The 23,232-nt window shown below is 38.8% G+C and overlaps 1 protein-coding gene across 1 annotated transcript in view; it reads right to left on the bottom strand.

The window, feature by feature from the left end:
• The window catches only part of STMN2 (stathmin 2), a 58,226-nt gene extending 35,472 nt beyond the window's left edge, over positions 1-22,754 (bottom strand). The window contains exon 1 of the mRNA XM_027561242.1: positions 22,372-22,754. Coding sequence (XP_027417043.1) covers positions 22,372-22,390 — 19 coding nt within the window. The 5' untranslated portion in view covers positions 22,391-22,754. The remainder of the gene's footprint in view (positions 1-22,371) is intronic.
• Positions 22,755-23,232: the final 478 nt, after the last annotated feature.

The raw sequence follows: 23,232 nt of genomic DNA, 5'->3' as shown, positions 1-23,232 counted from the left end.
ATAATAGCAATGTGTATGCTAAGTTGCTTCAGTTATGTCTGACTCTTTCTGACCCCATGGACTGTAGCCTGCTGACTCTTCTGTCCATGGGATTTCCCAGGCAAGAATACTGGAATGGGTTGCCATTTCCTTCTCCAGGGGATCTTCCTGACCCAGGGATCGAACCTGGGTCTCACGCATTGCAGGGAGATTCTTTACTGTCTGAGCCACCAGGGAAGCAGGTAGTAAAGAATCTGCCTGCAGTGCAGGAGACCTGGGTTCAGTCCCTGGGTTGGGAACATATAACATATATATTATATATGTATAAAATTGTTTTTCCCATTCTTCTAAATACATATCAGACTCCAACCCTTTGCCTAAACTTTCAAATACATCTTAATTTTATACATATTGTGTTTCAACAAGAAAATAATGTATATTATTCATGGCAATATACCGCATTGTTTTTGAAAGGTCCAAATAATTAAAAATGAGTTTTTAAAAAATGTTGTTTTGTATTTCACTTGGCTTGTGTGGGAGTGGCCATCAATATGACTTCTCATACTCACTTTGTTATTTGGCTTGGACAAAAATATCGTTTGGTTACTCATTCTGAGAAAAATTTTATTTGACTTTTCAGTTTTGGCAAATGCTGAGTGTAAAATAAAGTGATATGTATTAGACTTCCTATTAATATATGAATGACAGTTATGGAATGCTCTGGAAATATCATTTATATACATTTGGGAGGAAATACTTCATAATCGCTGAATGGGCTGCTTGTCTGTGTCGCCACAGAACAGTGTTCTTAACATCTGTATGAACAGTCATCCAGGGCACTGACCACCTGACTATGGACTTGTGTTTCAGGGGCTCTGGTGAAGGATGCTCAGGGTCTGTTAGCACCTTCCTTTCTTCCTTTCCTTTCTCATGTTTTCCCTGTGATCATCTTAGTCCAGCAAAGGTTTTTTTTTTTTTTTGCAAGTCCTAAAATACACAACTTGGAGTCAATCTAAATTTCTTCTTTTGAAAGGTCTCTAGGCAGAAAGTAAAGGGCCAAGGTAGATGATATACGGAAGGTAGGATATAGTTCCCTAGCACTGGGTTCACAGCAAGTATATTTGCATTGGTTTCTAAGAGATTTCATTGACAACATTTGAAGTTTTCCAATTTGTTACATATAAACAGTAAATTAAAAGCACCTCTTTCTTTGGGGAAAAAAGGCCTAGCATTTTCAGGTAGGGGCATCTTTAGAATCTGGCCAATGGGGGTGACAGTTGTGGATATTCTTGGTAGTCCTTTGGGTGCTGGTGACACGGTTTCAATGACATAAGGGGAGAAACAGGGTCCTAGGCTAATCAGTTCTAAAAAGACTCAAGATTTATACCCACAATCATTGAACACCGAACCCACATTCTACCACCGATCTCTTAACTCTGTCTTCCTCTGTAGCCCTCCTATTTTCTAAGTCTTCAAATAGGTGAGAATTGGTTACATATAACCTCTTTTTTGATGCTTTATTCATGTCATAAAATTAAGCTCCTGCTGCTCACTTTAACTTGATTTTGACCATATTGTGTGTGTGTGTGTTGTGTTTGGTAGTCTGATTGTTTTGGGGTCCTAGAGCTTCAGGTCAGATTATTTTCTAAAAGTCAAATCTATCATCCCATTTAGAAATACTTTCAAGAGCCCCATCACTGATTTTCCTCTTGAAGGATGAAATGCATGAAAATGACTTTATTTAAAACATTTGCATACTATATTGGCTTCTATCTGGGCTCTAAAAAAACTTTGCTTGATGAATACGTAATTGAGAACTTAACATTTACATGAAAAAGAAATCTCAGATTTTTCATGATCTATTTTAACATCCCAGAAGATCTCTTTGATATGAGGTAATGTTCTAGATATTTCTGCCATGATGATGTAATGCTAATTGGCTTAGTATAAATATGGATTCAGCTGGTATTTATTCCATGCACATCTCCCCATAAGAATTATGATCTCCTAAGCTATGATAGCCATGGAGATTTTGAAAGGTTAATATTTTGATCAGCCAAAGCAGCATATTTTTTCTGTAGGAATAGATATCAAATCAAATCAAGGGACATTTAAGAAGGTCAAAGCTGTACAACCCATCATTGGATTTTGCAGAAGCATATGAGACTCTTAAATTTCAATTCCATTGATAATTGGTCAAGCAGTTGTAACAAGGAAAAGAAACTGGGTGACCCGAATCAGTCCCTGTGGTCAAAACTGTAATAAAAGCAGTAAATTATATCAACTTGGAACTTCACCTTACTCTTACTTCCAAGTCAAACATCCGTTGAGTTTAATGAGAATTTAATCATGCAGAGTGCTGTTCTTTTATCTTTCCCCGCGATGAAAGAAATTCTTGTAGTCTTACATGGAGACCAAACTACACTATGGTTTACACAGGAGTAATGGAAGCACTTTATTTTGTCTGCAAGTCAAGATTTTATTACCAAGCCTAATTCTAGGTATCAAAGGGTATATTTTTCTTTTTGTTTTTGTTTTTTTATACAGTAACATTTTTTTTTAAATTTTATTTTAAACTTTACATAATTGTATTAGTTTTGCCAAATATCAAAATGAATCAAAGGGTATATTTTTCTTAAGTCTCCAGCAGTAGTCACAAGCCTAGGATGATAGCTAAATTGGTTGGGACTAAAATGAGAGAAAACCAGAGTGGAAGAACAGAGTTTGTTCATTTGGCTGAGTGAAGTTCTCATAGAGCAATGGCTTTTTTTCTCCCTTTTTTTCTCTTCTTCCCTGTGGTCTCCTGAAGTGGAAAGTGTTAGTTGCTCAGCTGTGTCTGACTGTTTGCAACCCCATGGACTGTAACCCACCAGGCTCCACTGTCCATGGAATTCTCCAGGCAAGAATATTGGAGTGGGTTGCCATTCCCCTCAGCGGGGGATCTTCCTGACCCAGGGATCAAACCTGGGTCTCCTGCATCACAGGCAGATTCTATACCATCTGAGACACTATGAAAGGGCCCTTCAGGGGCTGCCATGATGTTTTTTGAATTGTGTCTCCAAAATGGCCAAATGTGACACCCAACTGATTTAAATCTTGTCCTATTACTTTTTAACTTTTGACTGAGAGTAGAAAGATACTTTGTACCCATTCTTAATTCAGCAAAACTCATACTTCCTATGCAGACTGACTATGATATAAATTCTAGAATCAAAAATGTTGTGGTCATCAATGAGGAGGATACTGGTTTCTTTATTCTTTTTCTTGTAATATGTAGCCTTTCTCTAGAAAATAAGCCCTGGGTTCCCCTTCCCATGGATTTTAGAATTCAGTCTGACTGTGATTCATGTTTCTGAATTGCAAGATCAGATCAGTCGCTCAGTCATGTCCGACTCTTTGCGACCCCATGAATCGCAGCACGCCAGGCCTCCCTGTCCATCACCAACTCCCGGAGTTCACTCAGATTCATGTCCATCGAGTCAGTGATGCCATCCAGCCATCTCATCCTCTGTCGTCCCCTTCTCCTCCTGCCCCCAATCCCTCCCAGCATCAGAGTCTTTTCCAATGAGTCAACTCTTCGCATGAGGTGGCCGAAGTACTGGAGTTTCAGCTTTAGCATCATTCCGTCCAAAGATTGAAAAAGGAAGTATAAAACTGCATATATGGTGAATTTCCTATTATATTCTCAGCGCAAGCAAGAACTTTCAGAAATAAAAAACGCAAGACTTTTATGACAAGTGAGAAACAAAAAAATCTATAAGATTCACATAACTTTATCTCACTTAATGGGCCAGTTGACTTTTTCCTTGAATTGATCAATGGTTTAGATGCTGAAGATACAAGGAATTCAAAGGGAGTCCTCTCTGTCATTACAAGATGGGGTTGCCTATCTTCAGATAATGGAATATGCTAATTTATACAGAACATTAAGAAGAAAACAATCTGACTAAGCAGGGATTCTGCAATAATTTGTGGGACAATTCCTATTAGTTACGTGTGTGTGTGTGTGCGCTTGGTCGCTTTAGTCATGTCTGACTCTTTGTGACCCTATGGACTATAGACTGCTAGGCTCCCCTTTCCATGGGATTCTCCAGGCAAGAATACTGGAGTGGATTGCCATGAGCCACCTGGGAAGTCCCCTGTTAGTTATATCCTGATTTAATTCCTCTACCGATCTGAAAATTTGCTAGAAGTTGAAAGCACAGTTCTTGAAGTTTTCACGCAAACCTCTACTCCCTTGGAATGGTGGAATGTTTCTATGCATTTGAAGAGTTCCATATTGTTGTTTTAGTTCTGAATGGGTCTTAAAAAACCCTTACTACTTGTAATAGTTACTAGCTGCAACTGAGAATAAAAGAAGTATTTAACTTACTGGTATTGTTAAATAATACTTAATAAGTTTCCATTGACTAGAATTCCTATCTGGGTAGTACACATGCTGTATTTACAGCAGTCTCTCTAAAGTTTTTCTTAGGAAATGAATGGTATATAAATGATTAATAGACAATATTTCAGGAAAAGGCCACAAAAGCCTCATATAGGAACCGGTATGTTGTTTGTTCCTCAAAACCTGAGGAGAGTGCTAGAGTCTGACTGTAACATTTACTCACTGGTGCTCTAAAAGCTGGATTTTCAAAGCATGTTGCTCAGAGTTGTAATCTAGTCATCCATTCAAAAACTGTGTATTAAATGCCTAGGTAACTGGAGTAGGGAACAAAAACTGAGCAGTCAGGTAAATTTCTCCCCCTGAATGAAAACAAATCTTGTGACCTTGTTAGTCACACTTAAGTAATATGTCCTGCACTCATTCTGTGTCACAGAGAATAGAACGAACAAATATATATTTAAAGAAAAACAGAAAATAGACATTATCAAAATTTAGAACTCCTACCAATATTAAAAAACACTAATTGAGTGATACTCTTCTTGAATATCTCTGGGAATGGATGAAAGTACCAGAGCATTTGAAATGAATGTGAAGTCTCTTAAAGGTGTAGCTTTCACTGGGGGATTACCTTCAGCATCCATTTTCGAGGCAGCTGACAGTGTGGAAGGAATTTCGAGGTTAACCTAAATATGCCATGGAAATTGCTTTCTGTTTTGAAAATCAAATGCTGCTTTCTCAAGCTTTATCATGTAAAGACTCATTTTCTGAAATAAGATTCTTCCCATCATATACTTGAACTTAAGTATAATTTTCTGCAAGGGATGAAAAGCAATATAAAAAGCAAGTAAGTAAAATGTCAGAAGGTTCTGAATTCCCCAGTCAATTTTGGGTGATGACTGTTACAAACAAGATTAAAATATAAAAGGCAACTTGGTCCAAGAGAAGTTTTCCAAATTTTCTTTCACATCTTTTTGTTTCTTCTGGAAATAAAAGCTCTTCTAAGAAATTGTCACTTTCAGTGGCACAAAAGTTTTATATGCTTGTACTAAGATAAATGTAGTTTTGTTAAGTTATTGTTCTTTGTATGACAAAATATCCTTTTGCCTTTTTTTTTTTTTGTAATAAAGCAAATGGCTACAGAAAGGCTAAAGATACTGAAATTTGGGTTTTGATTTATTTGAAATAAGCAATATATGTCACAAAAAGTCCAGAAATATTTAAAAAGTAACTGTATGTTCTCTTAAGGGTGGATTTCACAATCCATTTAACCTATAAGATACAAATAAAAATAACTGAGTGATCAGGAGAGTTTGTTCATACTTTGAGAAAATATATTATTACTGAGGAAATAATGTAACAAAACATTATTATGTTCTGGTTATGCATTGTTTTTCTGCTTCTACGAAATCTGGTTGACTTGAATTGGTGAGCACTGTTTCTCAAAAACTTACTCTAAGATCATCAAAATAAATATTATTAGGTCTGCATTTTGTTTAATGCAATTGGAATCACTAGCCATAGCATCTCAGAACTGGAAGGAAGAGCAGAATTTTGAAGGCATCTCAGAACTTAAGATTTTTATGTTAAGACTTTGAACAAGCTATTTAATGTCTCTGGACTTTTTTTTTCCCTTCTCATTGATAGTTGGTATTCCCAAGCTCTGGAATTTTATGATTCTACAAATTTAGCAATTTTGTCTTTAAATGGATTAGTTTTCTCATTATGTGCTGAGTCATTCTTTTGTGTTTTCTGCACTGTTTCCTTTATCTACCTTCTTTTAAACAAATTAAGCCATTACATTTTTAAAGAAAAGGAAAACTTTCTCTTCATATTTTTGCTTTGTAAATTTTCCTCTTACCAAAACTTTGTATTTCATAATAAATATTTACATGATAGACATAAAATGTTATATATAATGTGATTAATAAAGCTACTTATGGTTTGAATTTCAAATTGTCTAACTATTCAAGCAAACAACTTTACCCCATACTACATGGAAGATCTATTTTTGGCTTTAAATATTTATCTATTTTCACAATTAGGCAGACTAGGTGATGCATAAAATGTAAGGTTTTGAATGCCATCTGGAGTTCTTTTTGAGTTCTTAATACTCATTAATAAGATATGAGAAAGATTACATATCATTATAACTGGTTGAGTGAGATCAGACTAACATGCATCTTATTTTATGTAGCAAGTGGCCTTTGACTTGCTCATAAACATTCCTAATTAAAAACCTGAAGGCAAAATGGTATCTAGTATTTGACCTGTATAGATAAATATGAATTAGAATTTGGCATAATAAATTGCTCATATTATTTTAAAATCACAGCTTGGTAATACATAATACTTACAGGCACAATATGGGTTTTCCTTTATGTTCTGTTTTGCCTAGATTTGTTCAGCCTAAACACATTCATAAAAAAGTGTGCTTGTGGTTTGGGATATTATTCACAAGTTCAAAGAAGTGTTCAAGTAATAATATATAGAGCAGGACAGAGGATCTGAATACTAGGTTAAGGTGAAAATTCAGAAATGTCTCTAATGGTTGTGACTTCCAAAACACAGAAGGGACTCAAACTTGATGGTTTCCATTGCAAGGGGCTTTGCAAGGGCAGGTAAAAAAAAAAAAGCCACAGTCATATTCCTAGCTTGTTTCACAAAGCTTAGCCCTTATTCCTCTACTGTTGTGTTTGCTGTTAATCATTTCTTCCCAACCATATTTAAGGTTCTGAGGGTGAGAGAAGGTGTCTCATTTAACGTGTGCATACAGAGTTGTGTGAGGCAGTTGCGCTCAGTTGCTCAGTTGTGTCCGACTCTTTGCGACTCTGTGGACTGTAGCCTGCCAGGCCCCTCTTTCCGTGGGACTTTCCAGGCAAGAATACTGGAGTAGGTTGCCATTTCCTTCTCCAGGGATGTGGCAGTTAGTGTTCTATAAATTCTAATCTTTTGGTGGCTGAGCAGGGAGGAGGTGTCACCAGCTGCAAATGATACCAGCCCCCCCACCCCACTGTTCCCCTGTCCCCACCCCCCACCCCCCATCTCTCTGTGGCTCAGCTGGCTTCCCCACAGAGGATAGCTGAAGAGTGGGGGGGTTAAGAGCCCAGATGTTTGACCCAGACTGAGCTCACTGATTCTCTCCAGTAAATTTATTAACTTCCTTTTGCGCTACAGACAGGAATTTCTGTGCTTCGCAGTGGCCTGCTTCTGTCACTTAGCTCTTATCCCATAGCTGGAACTATGGCGATAGTTTCAAATGGTACTAGTTAGTAACACAACAATAACTGCTCAGTTTCCAGGCAAAATTTAAGCTCACCCTGTCTTTCATAAGGTCAACTTCACAGCTGGTAATCACGTCCCTCTATGTAAGGAGAAAAAAAGAGGCAGGTAAATGTTTCCTCTGCATTCATTTATAGGTTCTGTTGCTTTTCTGGGCTTTACCTGCTTTCTCAGCTGGTAAAGAATCCGCCTGCAATGCAGGAGACCCTGGTTTGATCCTCGGGTTGGGAAGATCCTCTGGAGAAGAGACTGGCAACCCACTCCAGTATTCTGGCCTGGAGAACTGACTGCCAGGATCCACTCCATGGGATTTTCCAGGCAAGAATACTGGAGTGGGTTGCCATTTCCTTCTCCAGGGAATCTTCCCAACCCAGGGATTAAACCTGGGTCTCCTGCATTACAGGCAGACTCTTTACCAGCTGAGCCACCAGGGAAGCCCATGATACTGACTAAAGATGAGTAAATATTACCTTGGCATAATAGAAAAAACATGAGTAAGAACTCAAGACTTACGCTCTAGTTTAGGATCTATCCGACTTTAACAAATTTATTAAACCTTCTAAATATGAGTTAATCCAAAAAATGAGGGTAGGATACGATATCATTGTAGAGACCGAATTAAATGATGTTTTGTGAAACTGAAGTGCTAACTAGTATAAGATATTGTTATAAAGATTAATCCTCTCTAACTTGTTCTTGGTTTTTTGACTTTCGAAGTCCTGCAGAGTGTGGCTATAGTGAAATGCTGTGGCATTTTTCTTCTTATAATTCTGAGACTTAGTTTCATCCTTATCTCATCAAATTACTGAACACAAATGGAGCCCCTGCTCTATCCAAGGGAGGCTGTAGTCACTGTTGCCCATGCAGGTTCTGGGGTCAGACTGATTTATTTCAAATCCTAGCCCGAGCACCTACTAGCTGTGGGTGGCTTGCCCTCCCTCCCTTGCTCACCTGTGAAATGGGGATGGTAATAATCTTAAGGTATTTGGCACAGTTTCACTACACTCAGCACACTAAATACTCAATGCACATTAGCCAACAGTATTATTACTGCCAGCCATGAGGGGAGATGAGGTACATGAAATGTGGTTCCGGCCTAAAAGAAACCCTTGGTATAGTTGCATATAAGACAGATAATGTCTGTAGCAACACACAAAGTCAACAACCATTCTTGGCAAGGCAGTTGGAGTGAATAGAGAGAGCTTGAGACCTGAAACCTGCCTCTGCCCTGAACAATGTGTGTGACTTCGACAAAGTTACAGAACTTCCTGTGGCTTCTTCCTTCCTTCCTTGTCAAGGGGGGATAATGAAACCTGTTTAAGAGTTGACATAACAATGAAATAGGAAAAAGGACAGAGGAGTATACATGTCACTGGTTCATGCGTAGTAGGGGGACAATAAATGACAGGGAATATGATGACCACAAAAAGGTGCTACAAGTCAGTATGTGGCTAATTGCCCAGTGCATTGCTAGATGGTAAACCTGTAGAGTTCACAGGAAGAAAGATCAAGGAGAGCTAGATTTGAAGTTTATTTGCAAAGCCTGTTTACTCTTTGTTTCTAGGAGACCAAACTCTTTCAGAAGCAGTTCTGAGAAACCTTATTTGACTTCGCTGACTGGTCCTCACTCCATGTATTCACTTCTAAAATTTATCAAAGTGATAAAATGTTGGCTATTTGTTGTCAGTAGCAGCAAAAATGGGTAGGTATTTATTCTTTTCAGCTATGTAAGCAAGCCATAAAATTCATTGCTGTCTCCCAATTTATATATTTTTCTGCAATTCTTTTACTGACAATGAAGTGTGTGTGTGCGTTAGTCACTCAGTCATGTCCAACTCTTTGCAACCCTATGGATTGTAGGCTGCCAGGCTCATCTGTCCATGAACTCTCCAGGTAAGAATACTGGAATGTGCTGCCGTTTCCTTCTTCAGGGGATCTACATGAACCAGGGATTGAATCCACGCCTCTTGAATTGCAGGCAGATTCTTTACCACCTGAGCCACCAGGGAAACCCCAACACACACAGCAGCAAAAGTGGGTATGCGTTTATTCTTTTCAGCTCTGCAAGCAGGTCATAAAATTCATTCTTCTCTCCCAAGTTACATTTTTCTGTGACTCTTCTCTTGCATATGTTGGAATATAGCTTCCTGAAACTCAAAACCAATACAGACTGCTACTGTGTATGCTTAAAAAATTCATTTTAAGAAAAATTTCAGCAGATGGAATTCAATTCTTTCAAAGCAGCTTAATTCAATATTTCTTCAATGTTAATGCTGAACTTATAAAAAATGTTCATCCTAGATACTGAATTGCATTTTCTTTTGTATGTTCTACTACTAAGCTCTTTTTAAAACCAAGTGTTTTGTTAATGGAAAGATGTAGGTCTTTTCTCTGTACTTTTGTGTTTTGGTTAGGCATTTGGAACCTTGTTTGACTTTTTAAGGGGAGAGAATGTTCTTTACATTTTCTTTACAGCTGAACTTTTCTACTCAGTGTAATATATTATGACCTCGTGAGTGTTTAAATTGTACTGATGCTTTCATATAAAGCTCCTCCTTTGTCATTATTTCTTGTTTATGAGAAAGTAGAAAGTATGAGAAAGTATATTTTATCATCTGCATTTTATGGCCTATAAATGTGAACAATATGGAGCATTTTTATATGTAGATGCTGGTCATCAACAGAATCTAATTTGTAAAAGGACTACACTACACTGGTAAATATAAACATGTTTCTATTAATATGCCTGCAATTATGTCATAAATATAATTTCAGGTTTATGTACCATATATTTATATGAATTAATGGATTGGAGGCAAATCAAAATAGTGATAATGCCCCTTTAAGTCAGTAGTCAATTATGCTCCCTTAAGTCTCGGTAACATCAGATGTCAGATGAATGCTAATCTTACTTATCTTAATTATTTAAATAGTAACATTCAATTAATATTTTACAGTGTTTTACTGATCAGTACTTGGAACACTACTGATTGAAAAGGTATTATTTTTACGGATGACTTGGAGAACAATACTAAACTGTACATTTCTGTATCCATTTCCCCACCAGAGTTATCTAAGGAGCATTCTGTTTTTACTGCTTGGCTTTAGTTATTTCTGTTGTGCTTATTTACTAATGGGTGGAGAGTAGGAAGGCTAAAATGGTCCAGGTAATAAATATCTGAAGTTATTCCTGAAAGAAAAGATGTAGCTGAAGGATGGGTGTTGAAAATGGAGGAGAGCAGGAGAGTTCCAGGTAGGGAGCAAATTGAAGAAACAGGAAAGAGAGATTATGAAATAGTCAAGTGATGTCAAATTTGGATAAAACTGATGGGCTAATAAGATTTTAAGAACAAGAGACTCTCTGTGTGTTTCTGAGTGTGGAATGTGATATAATTTCCCCCCAAACTGATAGGTTAATAACCTTTTTAAGAACAAGAGACTGCTCTCCAAGAAAATTCAGTGAAGACTTTTACATTTTAATGCTTCTGGAATCAGTTTTTATTTCTATTGAATATGATATTTTATGTTGATGAGCCTTACTAGGTAGGCAAGAGGGTTAGTTTTATTTATTTGAGGGAGGAGGAGATATGAAATACAACAAGGAAACATGAGATGAGAAATAAATTCAGAAGAAATGTATTGGATTGGCCAAAAAGTTTGCTCAGGTTTTCTCTAACATCTTATGGAAAAACCTGAATGAACTTTTTGGCCAACTCAATACTTTTGATTCTGGCATTTCCTGGAATGGATTTATCTTAGAGATATATGATATTGGCAGCTGTTTCTTAAATAGTGTTATCAGTTCTCCCTCTACCACAAGGAATTATTGAGTAATGATCATTTTCTAAATTCCAAGTAATTCTAGTAGATTTGTTATTACATGTAAAATTTACAAAGTAAACAAATTTAGTTGTTTAAATTAATATTTTTGTTTACTGTTTTCATCATCTATTGAAGGTGTCAGGGAAGGGGATTACTATTTGGATTGTGAAGTGAAAGTCACTTAGTCGTGTCCGATTCTTTGCAACCCCATGGACTGTAGCCTGCCAGGCTCCTGTCCATGGAATTCTCCAGGCAAGAATAATGGAGTGGGTAGCTGTTCCCTTCTCTAGGGGATCGAACCCAGGTCTCTCGCATTGCAGGCAGATTCTCTACTGTCTGAGCCACCAGGGAAGGCCGTGATGGATTTGGATTATGAAATGCTTAAAATTGAATTGTTTACTTAATCCTCTCAACAACCATGTGATTTTCTAAAAAATCAAAGTATAGTTGATTTCCAACACTGCAATAGTTTCGGGTGTACAGTATAGGGATTTAGTATTTTTTCATATTATACTCCATTACAGGTTATAGGATAATGGCTGTAATTCCTTGTTGCTTACCTATTTTATACATAGTAGTCTGTATCTGTTCATCCCAAACCCCTAATTTGTCCCTCCGCTCTCCCCTTTCTCCTTTGGTAACCATGAACTTGCCTTCTATGTCTGTGAGTTTGTTTCTGTTTTGCATGTATGCAAAAATAATATCATTTGTACTTTTTTTAGACTCCACATATAAGTGATACCACACAGTATTTGCCTTTTTCTGTCAACAACCATGTAATTTCGGTGGTATTATTTTTCCCTGAGATATATTGTGAGATATAATTGAGAAAATGGCAGTATAGAGATGATAATTCACTCAAGGATTATCAGATAGTGAGTAGATGGGGCAAGACTTAAAACTATGTCCATCTAACCCCCATATCCACTTCTGATTTACCAGAGTTGCCTTAACAGCCTTTGGGTGCATCTCTGTGCTTCCTAATCGATGGTCTTAGTGTATCATGTTCCGTCTTGTGATGATACTGCAGGGTGGTATAGTAAAATTGTTAAAATGGCAGATACTTCTATTTATAGTTATAAGCTATTATTACTGGTTATTATTATTTTTTTGTATGTTCAGGGTCCTGTTTTCTTCAAAAAACTAAATTCTCCACGGGTGCGGACCATGATTATTTATATTTTCACAACACCTTGCATAGGCTTCAGAATGGAATGGGTGCTTGAATCTATTTTAATTAATGCCATTAACCATTAATAACTTTAGACTGAAGGCAAACCCACTCAATGCCTGCCTTTCTTCACTTGTGCATATTTCATTACTGGACAGGAGAAAGTGCTAAGCTTTATTAGCTTACTTAATTATATATTATCATAACATATCTAATACAGGTGTAATATTTATGATATATATCATAGATATCATATCTAATCTAATTCTACCTAATCATATAATATTAAGATATACAATGTATATTAGATATCTACATCTTTTTATCAAAGTATAATTCACTTTAATATTATATTAATGTCAGGTAAACAACCTATTGATTCAATATTTTTACACATTATAAAATGATTCCCACAATAAGTTTAGTTACCATCTGTCATCATGTATAACACAAAGTTATTACAATATTATTGACTATATTACCTATGCTGTACATTATATCCTTGTGGCTTATTTTTTATAACTGAAAACTTGTACTTAATGTTTCTCACCTATTTTGCCCAATCCTGCACCCCCTCACCTATCTATGAATTTCTATTTTGTTTTGTAGATTTCATATATCAATAAAGTCATATACAGGTCTAATAAAGATGTGTATTTTTACTAGACCTGTGTTCTAATAAAGAAATATGTATATAAAGGTCTAATAAAGACATATACATATCTTTATTACACATATAAATATGTATAATAAAAATATATATTATATATACCATATATATGTTATATATACTATTACATATATAATGCAATGTGTTCTGGCTCTAGCTCTAAAACTTACCATATGTAAACTTGCTTAAGTAAGTTTTTTGAGCATTTTTAAACAGAGTAACATGTATACTATGATCATTTCATAGGGAGTATTTGAAAGTTAAAAAGGATGGAGCTTGTGAATATTTTCTGAAAACCACAAGGTCCCATGCTAATTCTTCTTTTGAACATTTTCAATCTCCTATGTTTATGTGCTTCTTTTTTAATTCTAAAAGGAAAAAGTAGGTCAGAAGTAGAATGAACAGATGATTTTTAAAGTGACAGGAGTCTTGGATCATGTAACCGGGACATCAAAAGGCTAGAATCGACTCGTGATATTTCATGTGTTTGAACAACTACAGTGAGAAGGATGCTAACTGACACTGCTCAGATAAAGCTAAGACTTAAGTAACAATAGACATTAGTGTGTTAGGAAAGAAAAGAAGCACGGAGTAGTAAAGACAAGTCTGAATGTTCTGAAGCAGGGTTCCAAAGCAGGCTGCATAGCCTCCCTCCAATTGCTTGACATGATTGGTGCTCCTCTCCGTTAGAGTCTAGAACTGTTAAGAAGTAACATCTTGATATGATATTCTCGTCTTCTTGTCTCAGTTCTGAAACAGCATTTTATAGATTGAACTTTATCATGTGAGTTAGGCTTCTATTTACTAGAAAGCCCAAACTGAAAGACTGTTATTAGGCTTACTGTAATCAGTTTTGTTCAGTGGAACAAAACTGGCTCCATTATGGTTGCTTTTAAAAGGGCGAAAAAAAAATCTTCCAAGATAGGGAGTAGAAGGAAAATCTAAACTTCAAAATATTTTCTTGTACAAGTATTTGTGGAACTATGTCTAGATGAATGTCATCAATTTCTTTTTATACTGATATAGACATATAACCAAGAGATTGACAGATTCATATCACTGAGGATTTATTGTTATACTAAGTACTTGTGCTAATGAATGATAAACAATCAGACACCTAAAGTACAATTATTCCAGAAGAATAACTGCTAAATAAGAGTTCTTATAGCCACCACTTTATAATTTAAAAAATCAATTCCAGAAAGCATTACATTTAATGTACTATACAAGAACTATAATTATCTATGTTTGGTCACAAAAACAAATTTTTGGAATCTTATAATTTTTCAAAGTATTAAATATTTTAATCTGGAGGTCAACAAAATTACAAATGAGAAAAACCTTAAAATTTTGGTTATGGTTTTATGGTAGAGTATGTGGCTTCTTTTCTTAAGTACAATTCCTCGAGAAGCTATATTTCCAGATGACTAGCAAAATGATTGCTGAGATGCATTAATTAACCTTTATATTCACATAAAAGTGTTTTGCAAGAACAAATGAACACAAATTGTTATCTTTAATCACCACTAATAAAAATGGGCTATATAAACACAGATTTTACTACTGCAAATGTCTCCTTGACAAATGACAGGACCTGATTCCTTTATTAAAAGATAATTTAAAATGTTTCACAGGTGATTCAGAACCTTCTCACAGATCAATCTTGCCTGCCTGCCTGCTTTTGAGACAATGTGATGGAGAAATCTTCAAGTAATGTCTAACGGTTATACTCAATGTGGGTACCACTGCTGTATCTCTTTTAGCCCTAGATATATTTTATAAAACAAAATATTAAAATTATACATCTAGGGCCTATGGAGACAGCTGAGAGTCCATTTGAAATATGTCAACTGGGATGATACTGATAAGATTTTTTTTTTCCAGAAAGAAAATCATTGTGTCCACATAAGAAGTCCCTGCTGTGCTCTCAGCTGAGCCTTCAGCAAGCCAGGTGGTGCCATGTATTACAGCCCCCAAGGTCTCATAGCTCTCTTTCTCCAAAAGCCTGAATCATGGCAATTACTGTAATAAGCCCCAGGTTAGCTATTATAGTGAGTCATTAATTTGAAGGTGTTTCATCTTCAAGGTGCATCTGTGCTCAGAAAGGATGAGCCCATTGGGCCTGTTAAACAAAATGGCAGTATCACTGGCTCAAACTCCACTGAGAAAACCTCTGACATGTAAGGTTACCCATTAAAGATGAAGATTCTGGAGCCAGGACACGTGGGTTCAAATTCTGGGTCTGAGGAACTATGTGACCTTGGGAAAGCCATTCCTCTTCTCTGGGCCTCAGTTTCCTCATCTATAATGGTACTGACTGTTGAGGAGGCCTGGATAATGAAATGTGTGAAGTGTTTAGTGTCTAGCATGTTATATATGCTATGTAAGGATGAAATCAATAAAGGAATTTCTTATAGACACTCTGAAATTTACTTCTGTGCCAGAAGAATGACTCTTGAAAACAACCAGCATCATAGGAAAACTATTGATTGAAGGACCAATCAGCAAGTTTTTTTGGCTCAGTCTTCAAGGACCACTAGTTTAGATTTTTTTGTTATGTCCTGATGAAGTACACATCCAGCTATCAAGACTGCTAGGATTAAATGTTCAAAAACATGTATTACTTTAATAATGCTGTCTTCTTCCTTTTGAAATGTACTAGGAGTTGCAAAAATGGAAAGTTTCCTAGCTTTTGAGAGACCCTGAAATGGACAGGAGGAACAAAAAAATGGATAACCTTGAGGCTTACTCTAATTTCATGGAGAAAAACAGTGTATTGTACTGTCTCTGGTCAGCTCTATTTTGGGACCATGTTTTTAATGCCCTATTTGGGAAATAGTAAATTTATAATTTGAGATATTTCATGCATAGTATCTTTTCTATGCATAGTATCAGGATAGCATTTCCAGAGATGTGGTAATGTTTGGATGGTCAGCAACCCACTGCATGGAAGGATTGACATAGGATATCTTTGATGATATTCCTTGACGGCACATTTCTTTACCTCTAGGTCACCTTTTTAGAAAGTCTGCATTGAATAACAGAAGTCCCTTATTAGTTTACATAAGCAGATAACACACACATAATTTGTTTTCAAATATCCATCCATACTCAGTAGATTATTAATAATTTGCTAATATGGTATCCAGGAAGAAATGCTCTTAGATAATTTGGTAAGTGATAAATGCAGGATGTATTGAGAGAAAATTTTAGTGCTGCTAGATCCTCCTTGTTAATTTCTTTAGTGTGTGGAATACTGGCAATGAATTAGTCAATGTGGTAAATGGGGTTACAGACTTTTGCACAACATTCCACAAGTAAAGGTTCTGAATTGAACTTTTTGTTCTGCATGTTGTTTTGCGAATGACAGGAACGAGCATTACTGTGATCCTTCTCAGCTGTACCACAGGTTACATTCTGTTCTCATACACACACAGGCACATACACATGCACAAATTCTTATTTCCACATTCTCCTGAAGGTCTTCTGCTGAGTCCTGCAATACGAATATATTTTAAAAGTCCATTTAAAAGAGAATGGATGGCACAGAACACATAACTCCCAGAGGAATAAAATCCCTAAGTGTATGAGATTGGAGGTGAAATATTTTGTAAAGATTGCCATAGCCTTGAAAATGTTAAGACATAATGTCAGAGCTTACTGTGGAAGGTACGTATATATTACAGTTTTATATTTCTTAAATCAATGTATTTGGTGGTTAGAATCAGCATCTTCTGGGAACTTGTTAGGAATGCAGCATATCTGGCTTCAACCAGACCTACAGTATTAAAATTTGCATTTTAATGAAAGTCGGGGGTAATTCACATGCATATTATATCTGGGGAACATAGTAATATGAACTGATTAAATATTTTACGGTTGGATTATAGTTACATGAAATATAAGAGAAAAAGAATTCCCTACCAATGCAAACATTTAAAAAATCCAATTTCGATAATCCTAAAAATTGGCTTATGCTTATCTGTTTCTTCTTATTTCATTAAAATTAACATCAATTTTCTACTAAACTAATAAAACTACTACAAGGGGATACTCAATAATTATTGAAAGCTGACAAAACATTAGATTTAAATATTCGAGCTGAAATCACACTGGATTTAATTTAAAAGAGATATCCTTTAAATGGAAAAAAGCTGAAAAAGTAGGAAACAGTAACAGCCAATTGGGGGGTGGGGGAGCCCTCTCAGTATCACATTGTATCTGTCTGCTTTAGCCACTAACTTGCAAGATCCCTGAAGGTGGAGAGTGGCATTCAGATGCGTCCACAACAATGAGCACATTTTAAATAAATGAATAAGTAAACAATGTTTTTGTTTAATTAATTTATTTAAACGTTGAAACATTCTGTACCTATATAATCTTGATATTACTACTGACCACTGTCTACTATGTATCCACTCCCCAAATAATATAAATGACATTACAATAACAATGTAATGATACCAGAAAAGTAAAATCATCAGAGAATTAACCAGGAGGTACACCTACTTCCTGAACTGAACACCTACTCTCAGATTGTTAAGATGGCTCATTTCATGTCTCCTTGAAAAAGTGCACAAACCCTTTTCATTCACTAGGTTAAGCATGACATTAACTTATCCAATAAGCAAGTGAATGCTTCAGGCAAAAGAAGTTATTATAATAAATAGCAAGTATTTGAAACAGGGCTTATTTGAAACAGGGCTTAAATAAGCAAGTAAAATTTGCTTAAAAAGGCAAATCTACTTTTTTGAGAACATGATTGCCCTCTAGTGGTGTGAAAAGTTAATGCAGGCACTAAGGTTTCACAGTTCGAAGAACCAGCAAAGAGCCTTGGTTCTGGAAACATCTGGGTCGCTGGCTAATTAAATTTTTTTTTTTCCGAAAATTTCTTGCGTTTTTTTTATACAAGGTCACAGATTGTGTGACAACAGAATAATGTGTATTTGTCTAAGACCACAGGGGAAACTAGAGTGAATTGGAGTTAAATATCAGCAGCCTGGGGTGACCACACCCAAAAAAGGTAGCCCTCGGCTCTGAGATCAGCTTCCTCCAGCCTATGTGAGCAATGAGCTGGTGGCCTATGTGAGCAATGAGCTGGTGGGAGTGGGGCTGGGGTGGGGTGGATATATAGTTGGCTGGAATAAAAAACAGAGTTATTGATAAATCAGGCATTTTCTTAAAAATGGTTTGGCTTTATCAATGACAAAAATCCTCATTATGCAATTGATTTATCTTCCATTTCATTTTTAATTTTACAAATTTAGCTTAAAAATTCTGCTTGATAGCTACAACTAGATAATCACAGAATTGAGTAATTATTTTGATCCTAAATTACAGGGAGGAAGACTATTTCATTGCATGAACCGGCTTTATGACACTGGGAGAGGACATTTCTTGAATCTGAGGAAAATGTAACCTCTTGCAGCATTTCACCACTGAGAACCAATTATTTGATGGAAGACACAATGTGTCAAATGCTTATTCCGTGTTCTATCCATTAATAATGAAAAAATAGGAAAGTAAGCAAATGCATTTTGAATGTAACTATACAACTCGGCTAAAAATGTTAATGATTAAGGGCAGAGACAATTCCTCTGACAATAAAAACACTCCTTTTCTCCTTAGAATAATTTAGTACAAATCTGTAAGTCACACCACAAAGGCATGATTAATTTTAATTAACTTTAATTTAAAAGTTGTAGATTTTAATATGACAAACCATCCAATCTTAATCACCACTGAAAAAATTATTTTCTTTCAGGTAAGACAACCACCAGCAAATGTATTAATTTATATCATTAAAACAGTTACTTGCCTTTGGCTACACTGGGTCAGTAATGCTTACTGTAGGCTCAGCTTACTCACCTGGTATGAACTATACATATAAGATTAAATGATAAGCTACTGCTATTTCTCTTTCCATCTTATCCTGAAATTTTGACCAAATCCTCCTCTTTCGACTTCTAGTTATTTATATATCCATTTAGACGGTGTCCACTTCATTAGAGACGATAACAGAGAGTATTATACGCATCTAGTACAATCATGCTGAATACAATAATTGTTTAATGAATCAGGAGAAAGCATCCGCCCTGGTGATTAATTGATTATGCGTTGCAACTGGAATGATTTCAAAATCCATTATTTTAATAATGCAGAGGTTGTACTTCTTTTCCTGATTTGCTTACTCATGGCAGAAAGGGCCCTTGCATTTATCATATTTGGGGTGGAATTTTTATTAATGGAACGATGGCTACTGTTTCACGACCCACATTTCTGTGCAAAATTGAGTTTCGAAAATAAAAAAGAAACAATTAAAATTTTGTGCATAAAGTACGTTGATATGTTTATAGATATGGCCTATGGAATACAAGTGCTAAGATCATAATATTTCAATTATATATATATATGCATATTGCAGCCACAAACAATTCTCTGCGGAGAATATTCCAGCAATCTTTGGCACACAAGCCCTGCCCTTAGCAAGCACCTTCACTTATGAACATACAAAATCCCTACAACAACCAAACATATACTTGTTTTATAAAGTATAATTAAAGAAGAAATGCATTCTTTTCTGGGAGAGGGGAGTTGGGAATAGAAGGAAGAAAAGCTAGCGCAGCAAGGGTTAATCCTCATTGAAATGCGATCATTCAAACCGTTTGAACAAATATGGCACCTGAGTCATCAAACAATAATAATTTGAAATAACAGCAGTAATACTGATGATGGTGATGAGTTTGCAGAAGTCCTCCTGCAGCAGAAACCTCTCGGTGGGGGTGCAGAGCGCAGAGCCAGATCGCCCCCATCCCCCATTCTCAGACACTTTCCCGACTTGAGGGTGAACCACGACTGTGGGGAGTTGGGGTAGTTCAGGACACTGCGTAGAAACCGGTCTCCTGGGTTGCACCCGCGGGGGGCGAGCGCCCAGCTCCGGGGAGGGGCGCGCAGGGCGCGGCGCGGGGCTCTGCAGGGCTGGCTGCGATCCACGCGCCTGCTCGCCAAGTGCGCCCCCATCCGGCCAGCCGCTGTCGGGTCTGCGCCCCAGCTGGGAAGGGTGGGGCCGAGCCCTCGCTCGAGGAGCGAGGGTCTCTCGCACCAAGACCACCCAAGGGGTCTCCACCTGAACAGGGCGTGAGTCGTGTGCTTCGGCTGGGGGAAGCAATCCCAGGCTCCCAGGACTGTGGGAGGGCAAGAGAAGCGCCCCTCGCACTCCTGGGAAGGGGTCACCTCTGCGGCCCGGCGGCCGGCAGGGGTGGGGCCGCGCCTTTGTGTGGCCGGGCAGGGCTCGGGCCGGCCTCTCTGCAGAGCCACTCGGTGGGCTGGGAGCGGCTCCGAGCCCGTATTTGAGCAACGTCCGGGGTCTGGGCACATCGAGGGGCGTCCTGTCTGTTCTAGACCGCGGGGCTGGAAAAGAGGGCACTAGGACTGCAGATCGCTCTAGGGCCCCCCTCCCCAGCCCCCTTCCCTTTGCCCAAGAATCTGAGCCGGAGGTCTCCCCGGCTCCGCCTGGGAGGGTGGGGCAGGGCGGAGTGGTCCAGAGCAAACCTCTTTCGCCTCTTTTCCCTTCTACGCATCCCGCTCCGGGGGAGGGGTGCTTCCAGCCGCCGCCCGAGCTCCAGCCCCTCCCTGCCTGTCCCCGGGGGCCGCCGAGGGGCCCTGGAGGCGCAAGACCCAGGGGTTGGGGTTGGAGGCCTTGGATCCGGAACCTCGTTTGGTATCTGTCTCTTGATACCGGCTGAGCCTATGAAAATTGCGGATATTTGGCACTGTTTGACCTACAAAACTGTTATATCACTTGGCTCAGTTAAAGACCTTGACCTCTTTTGTATCTGAATTATTATGTGTACTCATATCTAGCTTCCAAAAGCTTTTCCCCGCACCGATCAAATGAGTGAAGGAAGAATTTATCGCGTTTAAGTCTAATCACCCTAGGTGATGTGGTTTTGAAAAGAAAAATGTTTAACCCACTTTTCTCCTCTTCTCTCTATAGACAGAACAATGAGGCCAGGGTGGGGAAGGCGGGGGTAATGGTCAGGTCTCACTTGGAAGCCGAGGCTGGGAGTCTGGAGCGCGAGGCGCGGGGCGTGGCGTCGCTGTCTACCCAGGGCCGGGCTCCAGGCTTCGCGCTGCGCTCCGCACCCGTGCCCCCCTTTACGCGGGAGATGCTGCACCGGGTGGGGGGGCGGTGGGGGGAGGGCGCCGGCGCGGCTCGCACAGGGTGGGGCAGTCCGCATTGTGTGCCCCGCGCTGCAGGTGCCTTCCACCCGCCCCCCCACCCCGGGACGGCTCGTCTTCACACAAAGAAACCCCACCCCAGCGCCTGCGAAACCGCTGTCCCTCCCTAACCGCGCGCTTCCCCGCCCCTGCAGCTGCCCACCCGCGCCCTCTGTGCCCTCCCGACTTCCTTTCTCCATCCCCTCCCTCTCCCTAAAACAAAGGAGTGTAGGTCTCCCTGCAACCCCGCCCCGCGCCCTTGCCTCCCCACACCGCGCCCCAGGACTAGCGGTTTTTGCCACCAGACAATACCATAAAATTTGCCCGGTTCTTCACCCGCCTCTCCTCGTCTCCACCCATCTTCCGAACAGCCTAGATGGGACCACTTTGACTTTACATTTTTCTTTTTCCTTTCTCCCATCCTCTTTCCTCTTCCCTATTTTCCTACTTTCTTAATCTTTAACTAGAGAAGAAATAAAGGACGTTACAAAGCACTTTCCAAAATGTCCCTTAAACCCATTTGAGGCATATAGTTAAGGTAACCCCCTCCCCCCATGGCTAAGCCTTAATTTTAAATATGGAAACAATAAATTGGCTCCCCATGGGACGGCAACTTACCTGCTTCCACCTTAAAAAAAAAAAAATCCTTAGCTTTAGATTTTCAAAGATCCCCTCTTTGCCCTCCCTCATACCCCGGAGCTGCCTCCATCCTTCCCGATTCCTATGTTACCAATAATGTCTTTTCTTCTAGAAAATATCTCCGAATGCCTACCAAGCTCTAAGAGAAAAGGTAAGAGGTGGGCTTCAGGTGGAGCCGAGAAAGAACGAGGCGCGATGCCTTACCCATTGCTGTTTTAGCCATTGTAGGGATGTGCAGATGCTGAGCGGTGGCGAAGGCGGAGGGTCCGACTACAGCAGCGCAGAGAGCGAGAGAGAAGACTGAATAAGGCACTGAGTCTGCAGAGTGGGACCGTGCGAGAGAAAGAGCAAGAGGCAGGAGCCCATGAATAATTATCACTCAGAAGCTCAAGCAGATTGGCTCCCAAGGTCCCCTGACATGACTCCCGCAGAGTCAGAATCTCCAAGCATTAAATATTGATCGGCCAATGGTGCTGGAGTACAAAGTACCAGAATGCAGTTTGAAATGGAAATCAGTCCTTCCCAGGCAGCTCCCCCCGTTTTGGGGGCCTGATAGTACAGTCCAAGTAGAGTGGAGCCTTAGCCCAGAATCCTTCTAGGAGCTAAGAACTGGGCTGTACCTACCTAGGAGCCAGGAGGCTTGACTTGATTCACACTTGTTTCATTGCACAAATAGACGTAGGAAAAAGGAAAGGGTTTCAGAGGCCTGAGAAGTCTTCACAACCTGCTGACTGTTGGAAACGTCTATTTAAACGTTGTTTTTACTTGTTCGTGTTTTCTCTTTCACCTTTGGCCATATCTTTGGTAGATTCTAGTCTCTCAGGGTGACCCCATGTCTGGCTGTGGTGACAACTAAAAGCAGAAAGGCACGATTGTCATTTGTCTCCTAGCACAGCTGAACTTAAATGTCTCTGGACTCCTGGGGATCTCTCAGCAGAGCAAGATCTGCTGCTTTCTACTTTTGGCACACAAGGAAGGGGCTGCTGGGTTGCTAGGGAATAGGGACAAGTAGTTATCGTCTCTCTGGGGACTTTGGGAAGATGAGTTAACCTCCTGTCCAACGGG

The sequence above is a fragment of the Bos indicus x Bos taurus genome, chromosome 14 (assembly GCF_003369695.1).
Source record: "Bos indicus x Bos taurus breed Angus x Brahman F1 hybrid chromosome 14, Bos_hybrid_MaternalHap_v2.0, whole genome shotgun sequence".
In the NCBI taxonomy this organism is placed as follows: Eukaryota; Metazoa; Chordata; class Mammalia; order Artiodactyla; family Bovidae; genus Bos; species Bos indicus x Bos taurus.
The sequence above is the reverse complement of the archived record's forward strand: the minus strand, read 5'-3'. Positions and strand labels throughout refer to the sequence as shown.